This window comes from Seriola lalandi, unplaced genomic scaffold (assembly GCF_002814215.2).
Source record: "Seriola lalandi dorsalis isolate HSWRI2012SDOR001 ecotype SW California unplaced genomic scaffold, Sedor1 jcf7180002054347, whole genome shotgun sequence".
Lineage (NCBI taxonomy): Eukaryota > Metazoa > Chordata > Actinopteri > Carangiformes > Carangidae > Seriola > Seriola lalandi.
Window position 1 is genome coordinate 100,037 of NW_019524900.1, and position 12,552 is coordinate 112,588.

The window sequence follows — 12,552 nt, forward strand, 5'->3', positions numbered from 1 at the left end:
AACTAACACAGCATTTCAGAAAAAGAACATCATACCGACAGTCAAACATGGTGGTGGTAGTGTGATGGTCTGGTGCTGCTTTGCTGCTTCAGGACCTGGACGACTTGTCGTAATTGATGGAACCATGAATTCTGCTCTCTACCAGAAAATCTACCAGAAAATCCCGAAGGAGAATGTCCGGCCATCAGTTCGTACCTCAAGCGCACTTGGGTTATGCAGCAGGACAATGATCCGAAGCACACCAGCAAGTCCACCTCTGAATGGCTCAAAAAGAAAAACATAAAAAACAATAAAAACAAAATGAAGGTTTTGGAGTGGCCCGATTGAGATGCTGTGGCATGACCTTACACAGGCAGTTCATGCTCAAAAAACCTCCAATGTGGCTGAATTAAAACAAATCTGCAAAGAAGAGTGGGCCAAAATTCCTCCATAGTGATGTGAAAGACTCATTGCCAGTTATCGCAAACGCTTGATTGCAGTTGTTTCCGCCAAGGGTGGCATAACCAGTTATTAGGTTTAGGGGGCAATTACTTTTTCACATAGGGCCAGGTGGGTTTGGATAACTTTTTTCCCTTAATAAATGAAATCATCATTTAAAAACTGCTTTTTGTAATTTCTCGGGTTATCTTTGTCTGATATTAAAATTTCTTTGATGATCTGAAACATGTAAGTGTGACAAAAAAAGCAAAAACAAAAGAAATCTGTAAGGGGGCAAATACTTTTTCACAGCACTGTTTAATGGGTTTGAATGTACATCATGTGACTGTCATGTGACCGGAGCCTATGACCAATTTAAGATGGCGACTGTATTTGGTTAATTCAGTCTGTATGTATTAAAATCTGGATCTGGATTCAGCATCTTTTAACATACTAAATATCCCAATCAGCACTAAACACTAAGTACAGCTGAAGCTGATGGGTAAGTGCAGGTATTTGGTGAGAAACCAAAATGATGATGACCCTAGATTTAAAAAAAAAAAAAAAGTAGATATTGATGGATCGATACAGTAGGTTTGCACGTACATCATGTGACCGCCATGTGAACAATTTAAGATGGCGACTGTTTCATTAGTCCAGCAACTGTTCATTTTATAGACTCTTTGGTGAAAGAAAAAAATATAAAGAGTCTTCTTGTTAAGCAATGTAGGCATTCAGGTCACATCAGTTTTAATATTTGAAATCTCCCAGTGAAACTTTGGTTCATATTGTGTCTGTAATTTAAATGATATACGTTGGCTCTGATATTTGAACCATTTAGCTTGTGAGAATGACCCTGTGCTGGTGTGTATTTTAGGACTTGGACTTGAATCATATCAAGCATTTTAAATCCAATTCAAAACTATGTTTTTTTATTAAATTACCATTGCAGTTAATACAGTGATACGTCTACTATATTTTACAGACAGTGACTAAGGCAGAACATTTCATTTCCCTTTTCCAATTTAGCAAATTATGTTAATGTAAAACATTAAGCAGTGGCTGCACTGCACTGGCTGATCCCAAGATATGAACGATTCAAGTATTGAACAAGATCAACGATCCACTGACTGCTCTCTCATCATTCAGTATGAATGTGTGTGTGTGTGTGTGTGTGTGAGTGAGAGAGAGAGAGAGAGAGCGAGAGAGAGACAGAGGTTGAGAGAGAATATGTAATCTGACTTTGAGCTTCAAAGCTGCTGCAGTTATTCAGCGTTGTGAATCTCTGTCCTGCTGGGTGGAAGTTCCCCAGAAGCCCATTGAATTCCTAAACCCATTTTAGGCTGTGGGTGGACAACCCTTTCATGTCTCTTCATGCTCTCGTTAGGAGCCAGAAAAATGTGTTTGAGTCGAGCTATCGACTCGGTTTTTACAGCTACACTCAATCAGATTTTATGTCACATGTCACATGTGGGTGCAAATGAGGAAAAGACGCAAGACCTGATCTATCTTTAGATTAATTTCTGCTGATCGGCCAGTTCCACTGGCAGGAAATCATCTCTCTAAACAGGAAGTGATATTAAATATGAAAATATTACAGCAAAATCCAAAATTTCCTTTGTGCTCTGACCTGGATGAGTTGAGTTGAGTTGAGCTGCAATTCTAAAACTTTCAAGTCAGGGTCCCAAACGTGCAAATTTTCCAAATACAGAATAATATGTGCTTTTCCAATATCTATCATTTTTTCCCACCAAAGACAGAAGGTTTCTCTCAGTTGTCTTCTGATCCAGACCATAGCACAGTCAGCTTCCTCAGTCCTTAAACCCTTAAAGATTGATTTGGCTTCGGCAGCTGGTGCAACATTTTTACAATTATGAGAAAGCAATTCAAATGTAAAAACTGCAGGTAATAACAATTAGAAGAATTCACCAGTGAGCAAAGGAATTTGCAGTTTACTTTGTTGTTAGTTTGTAATAAAACGTATTTTGAAGCCACAACAAGAGAGAAATGTATTTTAAACCCAGCAGAGGGACAAATTAGAAGTTCTGAGTAGCTAATGGTAACAACAGATCAATATGTGCACTGTGTTACTCTTGGAAATTATTTGCGAGAGATGGAAATAATCCAGTAAACAGCCAGGGTCCTCCCACACAGCTGTTTACATTCGCCTCCTGATGAGAACTCTTCTCAGGACTGTGTGGGCGTGTACAGACTGTGCTTGATTGACATGTCTGTGACTTAACAGTTGGCTGTGTTGCATCTTTTAAGGTAAATTCAAGATAAAATGCAAAAGCCAATTTGTGCTACAAAAAAAAGTACCAATTAAAGTGCTTTAGCTAAAGCTTGCTATCAATGTATGCACCAAACATACATGTGGTGTTTGTGTGTTGGGTTTGAACTCTGGTTCTCTGTGATGTTTTTTCTCCTTCTCTCAGCTCTGCACTTTTTAAGTGGTCTCAAATTAAAGCAACTAAAGTTATTTAACTCACAAGGATGCAACTTTTTAAATAACCTGTCATCCTCCAGGTGCTTTGTCAACCTGTAACTGGAGCTGATACCGAATCAGTGAAACGTCCTTCACCAGCTCTTTGATCCACCAGAGAGATCAAGGACTTGTCTGTCCAATATTTAAAAAAAATTAAAAACACCAGTGGCTGCAAATCTGCAAGACTTATTCGTTTAAATGCTACTTCACTGGTTTTTACACACTGAATATACATGTGACACGTGTATAGCTTTTAAACATAAAACAAGAACTCCAGAAAAATAAAGACGGACTAATTTTAAGCCAAAAACATTAGACACCTTACCCCCAGGCTAACTCAGGCCTAAGACCAATGTTACCATGGTAACAATCAATGACACCTGCACTGACAAGCACCCAACAACAGCAAAAAAAAACAGGAAAACATTGCTCATAATTTGTGGTTTGCTAACATTGTCATGGTGAGAGAAAAGAGAAGAAGAGTTTTTAGAGGGTGAAATGTGAAATGTCCTTGTAACTGTTTAATTCTATTCTTCTGTTGAGGTAAACGGAGCTGAGCGGTTGGATGTGGATTGAAAAAAAAAGTCTTAATTTACCCAGAATTCATTGAACCACAGTTTGGCTAAAGTCAACAGCTAAACTGCTTTATGCAACGAATTAATCTATTTGTTATATCTAAGCCACAGTCAGAGTCTGTCTTTGTGAAAACAAACCCAGAACAACACATGTACGTCTTCTTTGACAGTATTATTTCCCTGTGTCATCCAGTGCTGTTATAATTCAGTTAGGACTAGGTTAAGTTAAGGAATTGATTGTTGTTTGGGTTAAAATCATGATTTCATGAGGACGAGGGGATCATTTTTCATGGTTACACCAATAACTTGCTTGAGTTTGGGGAGCGATCAGCTGCTGGCAGTCTGCTCCGACACGCAGACTTCTTTCCTCTCTAGATATTTTGGTTCTACAGCGACATCGCTCTACTTCCTGTCGTTTCTGGGCATTTGCTAAACTACTCTTTATCTTTTTTTTTTTCTTGTGGGGACAGTCTCCCTTACAAATACACATTATGCTGTACATCTTGATGAGATAAACCATGTCAATCAAAAATATGTGGGTCAAGTGGATATGCATTCATCTAAAAACGTTGATTATTACTTTTACGTGCTGCTGTAGAAAACCAGAGCATAATATCCAATCTGACAAAGAGCATCACAGCCCTGTTGTTGCAGCGAGAAGCCCTACGTGGCAAGTATTTGTTTTTTTCTCTTTAAAAAAAAGGTCCAGTTTCCTGCAGATGCAATGGTAAATGTAGCTTTCATCTCCAGTGATGCTGTGGTTTGCATCAGTCTCCACATCATCTCTGCATCCTCATTGTTTTCTCCGCCTGCAGGCTTCGCAGCGCTGTCCAGAGTTGTTGATGCCCGGCAGGATTTTCTGCCTGCCCGGCCTGCTATGTACACATGAGGCAGGCCATCCAGGGTTGTGTGTGTATGTGTGTGTGTGTGTGGGGGGGGGGTGCTTGGTGCCCCCTCCTCGTCTGCAGACCTAGCTGCACACACACACACACAACCATGTACAACCCTTGGGCCTGATCTGTCAGCTCTTCCCCGCTTGTGAGCACAGACACACACACAGCACACTCTCTCTCCCTCCTGCTCTCCCTCTGTGCTCTCTTTGCCACCCGTCCACTGCACACAAGCCCAGAGCATGCTGGGAGAATTAATGGTCCAAGTGGAGAGAGTTGGCGGGTGGTTGGGGAGAGGGGAGGGAGAAAGGGAGGTGGAGGAGTCTGCGTGAGTTAGGTTAAAGGGAGAAGAAAAAAAAGGAGTTTTGAGGCAACACAGAAATATTGTCTCTTGATCTTTTTCTCGAATGCTGTTAGAAAGTCTGTCGTGGTCGCTCAGTAAGAATCTTCTATCATCACTCTTCTCCACGTTATAGAAAAATGGAGATTTCCATGGTCGGTATGTTTTTATTCTGATTCATTTCAGATTTCTGATCAAAAAACAAAAACATTCCAGTGTGGGTGGATTTTACTCAACTGTCCGCTACACAGCTGCAGCCCACCTCATCCTGCCGCTCACTGCAGAGTGTTAGTGTCTCCTGGCGGCCTGAACGCCGCTTCAGGCGCTTTTCTACCTTGTCGATACATCAATTAATAATAAATCCGATAAATGAGGCTTTGTGTTTTTAAATTCGTTCTATAGATTACTGTATATTTATATCAATACAGTAATTCGTAGTGTAGTACTATATTAATGAAATAATCTAAGCTCAAAGGCCCACTTACTAGATTTTTAGAGCTTTCAGCTGCATCTCATGAAAGCAGACAACCTCAGCTGTCTGTGAGCTAGCTCCATTCACTGATGATGACCATGACGTGCTCCAAAAAGCTAGTAAGTGACCTTTGAGCTTAGAGTTTGTTCAACATGATAAAGTTGATGACTTTTTTACGAGATGAAAAGTCCTTAACCCTCGTGTTATCCTCAAATATTACTAACACATTTTACCCTTGGGGTCAATTTGACCCCAGGGATATTTGCCTCCAGAAAATGATTTACAGAAAATTGTTGACCAAGTTTTTGTGTCAGGCACTTTGTATATTTGTTGAATACATAAATAACCCCTTGATAATGAAACCTATCAGTGAGTTGACCTGCCCTCTAGCGCCACCATCAGGCCAAACTTTTAAATTTGAATTAATTTATCTTGAAAAGTTTTCATACAAATCTTCTCAAATTTACTGACAACATTAATGACCACAAGAGTATGAACCCTATTGGTTTTGGTGAAGATATGACCTTCCCTGTAGCGCCACCATCAGGTCAAACTTTCAGTTTTAGAGTCAGTGTATCTTGAAAATCTTTCATCCAAATCTTTTCTAATTTGGGGTGCACATTCATGACTCTCACAGAATGAACCATATTGATTGATGTTGGTCGGCCCTGCCTTGTTTGTTTGTCATCAAAGTGTATGACACAGGACAAAACTTGGGATGTCTTCAGAGACATGGTGGCTGGAAATATTGCCCTTCCAGTCTCAGCGTTCCAAAGGCTTGCTGTTGCTTCACCTTTTGATTTGTAAACTCCTGCCAAAATGAGCAAGCCAATGTAGGCTTCCAAGTCAACTACATCCAAGTCTTTCCAACTGTCCCCATACACACGCTTCCCCTCTAAATTTGTCATCCCAAGAACAATATTTTCAATCGATGGTGTTATGAAGAGCTCTAATGATGACTTGATGTCTTCAACATGGCTGATTGCATATCTGTGGGGCCTGGAACCATTTTGATAATATTAGTAGCACTAAGTCTACCCTGCTGTCTAAGTGGGGAAAGGGGCCATATTATCTTTCCTTTTTTGAAGGGATCGTGTCTGCTGGTGGTTGAGAGACAACAGGAGGGTCAACACTGTCATTCTCATCAGATGAGAATGCCTCAAAATCAGGGTCCTCCTCAACACAATCTTCTGTCTCAGACACATTCTCCTCTTTGTCACTTTCACTGTCAAAATATCAAAAATATCAGTTCTACTTCACACACCTTCATGCCCATGGTGCGGGAAAGTTCTCATGAGAATATTGTTTCCCCCTCCCCCCATGTCACGTTAGCACCAAAAATGGAAAATTATGGTCCCTCTACTCACTTCAACAACAAGGTAGACGTGCTGCTAAGAGTGTGTCCCACCAGACACACAGTCAGCCATGTTGAAGACATAAATTCATTATTTGAGCTCTTCATATAACCATCAATTGAAAATATTGTACTTGAGATGATAATATTAGAGGGGAGGCATGTGTAGTTGGAAAGACTTGGATGTGATCAACTTGCAAGCCTACATTGGCAGGAGTTCCCAAGTCAAGTTCTTTCCAGCATGCCCACACCACGAGAAGTATCAAAGTTCTCGTGGGAATAGTTGCCCCCCCCACCCCCCACCCCCACCCCCCTGTTATGTATAAACTCAAAAGTATCAACTCTGCACCTGCAGGTGTGGGGATGTTAGGTGACACACACAGACAGACAAGTTTTACACAGCTAAAACAGCTTGGGGTCAAATTGACCCCAGAAGACCACCAATGCGTGCAATATGTGTTCAGCACATTAGAAAAATATCATCATGAAAATTTTATGCTTAATCAGTTGTTCCCATCAAATTAGGAAAAGTCATGAAATATGAAGCAAAAAAAAAAAAGCCAACTATTGTTTTTTGAATGATAAACATTGAATGGGGTCAAATTGACCCCAAGGATAATAGGAGGGTTAAATGGCTCAGAAAAAGTGGGTAACCTCTGTCTGCTGATGAAGGCCATGTGATATGATTGAAAGCTCCAGAACAGCTGCTAATTGGACCCAGAGGTGCAGCTTGTGAACAGGCAAGGCAGGCAGGCAACTGCTCGGGGCTCCAGGCTGTCTGTTGTTTAGACTCGAGAATCACCACAGAATGGACCTCATGGTTTTCTTAAGTTCGTGTCATTTAGATCAACAGCAAATTCAGTCTTTTTCCGTCCCTTGAAACTATTAAGAGATAAACTTAAATCGATCTAATGTGCGATTGAAAAGGATTCTAGTTCTAAAGCTCTATTCCATCCTGGAGTCAGAGTCAATAAAACCCTGCTGAGCCCAAACCCGAACTTTAGATATTGGTATTTGCCATCAAAAACCTTTCGACTTGAAACCGAAGAGACGCCCACGTGTAGCAGTGGTGGCCTCTGAACAGGCTGTCTGTCTGCACACATGCATCATGGGAGTACTGCAAGAAAAAGAGAAGAGTTTTCCTTCAGTTCATGCTGGTCTCTTTAACACAGCGGGGTTGTCACCAAAGGTCCTCATCACTCCACCTCTCTGCAGCCGGCTGCTCCTCGCCAGGTTCAGCTGATGGGAGTAAAGACAGCGTGGGGGCTTTGATACAGAGAATTCTGGGAATTGCAGATCCACACTTACACCTTTAACACACACACACACATGGTAAAGTTAACACGCTGCTGCAGGTTGGGTGTGCCCACTCACCAGCTGAGTTGGATCTCAGATGGAGTGAGTTTCATGTGAACTGCTTTAAGTCGGGGGATGACTCAGGTTTGAAAGCCGTCATCAGAAAATCACAGGGCACTCGTTTTACATCCTTAAATTGAATTTGGGCTTTTAGTTTAAGGGATTTCATCAAAATGAAATGGCTGCTGTGTGTGTCCCTGCGTGTAACCTTTGCAGGAGTGGACAAAATAAATGGCTAACAACATAAATGTCTAATGAGATTTTCAGCCGCCTGTTGTCCTCAGAATAACTTCACTTAACGAACTGTGCGTGTGGTATTTTCTCTGAAAAAGAAAACTGTGTCTTCGGAGTGATGAAGAGAGACATTTGCTCCTCTTAAAGGTCCAGAAGTGATTGTGGATGTGTTGATTAAAGTCATGACTTTATCCCGCTGTTGATGAAATCACTCTTGAGGTTTTTTTGGCAGAGTGTTAGGAGCCATTATCATCTTGAATTATGGGAACCCTGGGGGGGAGGCGCTCCTGATTCTGTAAAATGGCCTCATACTCGCCGGTTGTTGTACTCCCATGCAGCGCAATCATCAGACCAAATGACTCAGAGTAGATGGCTGTTGTACCAGTTTAGATCTGTCCACAGGGCTGGTGACGGATATGATGACTGTTCCTCAAACCAGATGGACGAGAGGAAAGACGGTGGAGACGTACAGTATTTACACTACTTCAGTTTCTGAGGCTCTGCTTTTTTGGTGTTTGGTATCAATGCAGTTTATCAAACAAATAGGTCACACATTAAAGGGATTTAGTTTCGTACCAATTGTGAGAGACAGACAAGAAAAATTCTGATTAAAATCAATGCAGATATCCCGTCTCTAGTTTCTAAAATCACAGGATCCCTTACCTTTCAAATCCCACTTCCCCGGCACTGACTTCCAAACCTGCGGGAAACATAAAGATGATGTAAAACTCATTAACAGGGAACCTTTTAATTAATTTAGTAGCGTCCTTGTCAGGTTTTTTATGGTGTCATATACAGTGCAGTCCATTAATATTTCCACAGTAACATTTAATTCATGACTGCTTTATATATTTAATTATACTTTTATGTATAGTATCTATTTTTCTTCCCTCTCTCAGGCTCTCCAGGTCTGCAGGTTCAGTTCAGAGTAGACGACAGTTTCCTGAGGCCGGGAGAGAAGCGCTGGTTCCTTCGCTACCTGGCGCTTCACACCATGCACATCGACATCTGGGACAGCACCTCGCTGCTCCTCATCGGCTCTACCGCCATCGAGCTCAAGGTAAGAGCCCGAGGTCGACCCGAGGTGACACCGGTACAGTCGTGATTGTTACTGTGGTCGTTTTATTACAGCGCAAACTCTGAGTGAAGAATTAAAACAAAGAAGAAGAGACGTTCTGTTTACACATGCAACGTCAACTCATGACACATCATCTGTCATGGGTTCATGCAGCTGCAGATTGTTTTAACACCATTATCAGAGTGAACCTGGCGCTGCAGAGAACACTGCTGCTGATAACAGAGCAACAGACACAAACACATCTATTTGTATAAACCTAAGAAAACTTACTAAACTAAAACTAAAACAGACTTTTCATAACTTATGATAAATGGTTTCTCTTTATGTCTACAAGAGATATACAAACACGAGGGCTGTTTTTAACTTTAGAAGAGTTTTTTCTAACGGGAAAGGGGCAAAGGAGTTTAAACTCTTTGCACCAAAGTGTTGATTCTGTTCTGAATAACCCCATTTCTCTTTAGTGCTGCTCCCCGAGTCGTCAAGAGTACTCACCAACTTTTCCTGCCGCTTTAACCTCTGAAGAATAACAAACCACAGATTAAAGCTTCTTAAATTCTAGGCTTTTCACTTCTGCTGTTTATTAATTTGACAGAAACTCTCAAAACAACCTTGATGTGGAATTGATTCGTTTTGCAACTGTGTGAAATTTGTAAAGCGTTTAATGAGAAAGAATCGAGGGAGTCATTTACAAGCAGGCAGAGCTGATTTTGAACTTGACCTCATCCATTTAGCAAGAACACAAACCCCAACAGTTCTTCAGCCACTGACATGTCATTTCATTTTCTTTCTACTCCGTCTTTGTTTTGTTGTTTTCCCCTCACTACATTTGAGTTTACATGCACCTTATGTCTTTTCCTCACACCCTGTTCTGCGTCCCCAGTACATGTTGCGTCAGGGTAAATCAGCAGTGCAGGCTCTTCATGAGGTGGAGGTGCTGACCACCGACTACGTGGGGGAGGACACCCTGCTGACGAGCACAGGTCTGGGTCGACACACGGCCTCCGGCCCCATGACGGTCCGCACCATTGTGAAGGGCCGGCTGCACGTACGCACAGGCAACATGGGTGAGTGCAGGGAGAAGTGTTTGACTCTGACAAGGTCTTGTTTACCGAATATTACATCAGCACAGAACATCACGTCTAATAAACACTGTAATGGAATCAACATGCCGAGAGTTATCGTCATGGTTTTCACCTGCAGATGAAACTCAGCTCAGGTGTCGTGAGCCGTCGTCAGTTGATATTTTGTCACATATAAGGATCCCAAGGCCATCTCTTCTTCAGCTCTTCTGCAGAGATGTCTGTCGGTGCATACAGCAAAGTTATTGATATTGTTCACAGGGATCAATGAATGAGCAGAAGATGCCGTATGGATTATTACATCTCCAGGACATACATACGTCCAATTCTCATGGACGCAATATCTCACTAACGCCTTCAGGGAGCTTTTTCAAATTTGGCACAAACATTCACTTGGACTCAAGGATGAACTGACTAGATTTTGGTGGTCAAAGGTCAAGGTCACTGTGACCTCACATTCTTGTGAATGTGATATAATAGAAACACTAGTTATGACACAATTTTACTCAAATGTCTATAAAGATAAAATGAAGTGACGGTATTTTATATCCAAATGATCAAAGGTGAACTTCACTGCGACATCATGATGTTCTGCCAAAACACTTGTGTCCGTTATACAATGCTGTAACTCTTGGTAAGAATTTACCAGACCAGGCAGATAGGTGGTTTGTTGTCGCTGATTCTGCTATGGAGAAACTAAATCTAGTGCTGCCCCCACTGGGACACAGAAGAGACTTAAGAGTGAGTGTATGAGATGAGGGCTGTACCGAACAAAACATGAAGGTAAATGTAAGGAAAGGAAAGCCAGGAAAAGAAGAAATACGTTTGTTTAAGCTTTCAACAGAAGATCCTGTTTCAGTATCACTAGAATCTCCTTCTCCCGCTGAAATATTTACAGGAGTGTTTTCTATTCAGGTCATATTCCATTTGGAGCCTCAGATTACAAAGTAATGTTGTCTGTTTGCTTTTATTGAAGTGTAGAGTTGGGAAATGACAGTGAATCCCCGGGGATGCTGCTGCTGCTGTTTAAAGTTCCCATTTTTGTGGAGGCGTGCAAGCCCGCAGAGCAAACACAGAGCCAGGGCGAAGAAATATCTCCATGTGATAGTTCCACTCCGTCTAGCAACCGAGCACCTTTCCTCTCACCTTCCACTCATCCAATTTGGGCCTGGTGTGCCCCCGCGGCGCGATGGCAGCTGATGATAGCTCCTGCGCCATTAATCAACTGTTGAAATGATACTCTCTCTCATAAACAATGCATCATTCTCCGGGCCTCAGAAACTCTGCGAGGTGCCATTGTTGGGGCTAAATATGCCAGCACTTTCTCGTTGTGCTTATCACTCGGAGCAGGTTGAGATTGCCGTGGGTTATTGGGTGTGCTGGGGACGGACGGAGGAGGGTTGTGTCTGGCATGTAAATTCCAATCAAGGCTCAGATATCCATCAAGCTCCGGCCAACAGTCACAATCAATTTGGGATGGGACGACTCACAAGGACTTTTCTTTGTTTCCGCTTCCATCTCTCTCACAGTCACGCTTCTCTCCTCGCTCTCTATCGCCGTCTTCCCGTTTTCTCCCTTTCATCCATTTACCTCTTCCCCTCCTTTCACCGAATCTCTCAGTCTTTCTGTTTCCTGCTCTCACCTCCCAGATATCCACTGCGTTTCTCTGCGTCTGTCATCAAGCCGTAATGAATCGGCGCTCTCATTTTGGATTCAGGATGTGACGCTCGCACATTAATGCTTACTGTGGGGGGGTTGGGAGGGGGGCAGGTGGTTCTGTATGAAGACTTTGACAGAGATGTGATGGGAAGGACTCGCACAGGAGACGTACACACAAGCATGTGCGGATATCAAATCACTCACACGTGCAAGGAAGGCATGCAATCATGCACACAGACTCATGGACGGGCAGGTGTAGTGGAGCGTGGACAGGTTGTGTGATGAGGCAGGATAGCAGAAATGAGAGGCGGACAGGTGGAGGGTATCACTGATATCAAATGAAAACCCTGGAACTCCCACTTTTTTTCTTTCTTTTTTTTTGGATTTTCAAGTTGAATTGAATGATTACATGGATCCACTGTTCGGAAATTTCTACCACCGCTAATCAAACACGCACACTGACCCGAGCAGAGAGACGGGGTGTGTTTCTGTGTCGACACAGAGCAGATGCAGCTCCCGGGTTTCAGCTCGACAGGTGAAGGGAGGCTGTTCGACACAGAGAGCAACAGAACAGACGATGGTGATGACGCTGATTGTGCCTTTGTACTGATTT

The 12,552-nt window shown here is 42.3% G+C and overlaps 1 protein-coding gene across 1 annotated transcript in view; it reads left to right on the forward strand.

The window, feature by feature from the left end:
- LOC111656193 (nephrocystin-4-like) overlaps positions 1-12,552 on the forward strand; it is a 130,358-nt gene that overhangs the window by 82,815 nt on the left and 34,991 nt on the right. Inside the window, exons 12-13 of the mRNA XM_023407831.2 lie at positions 9,023-9,183; positions 10,082-10,265. Of these exons, the coding sequence (XP_023263599.2) occupies positions 9,023-9,183; positions 10,082-10,265 (345 nt within the window). The remainder of the gene's footprint in view (positions 1-9,022; positions 9,184-10,081; positions 10,266-12,552) is intronic.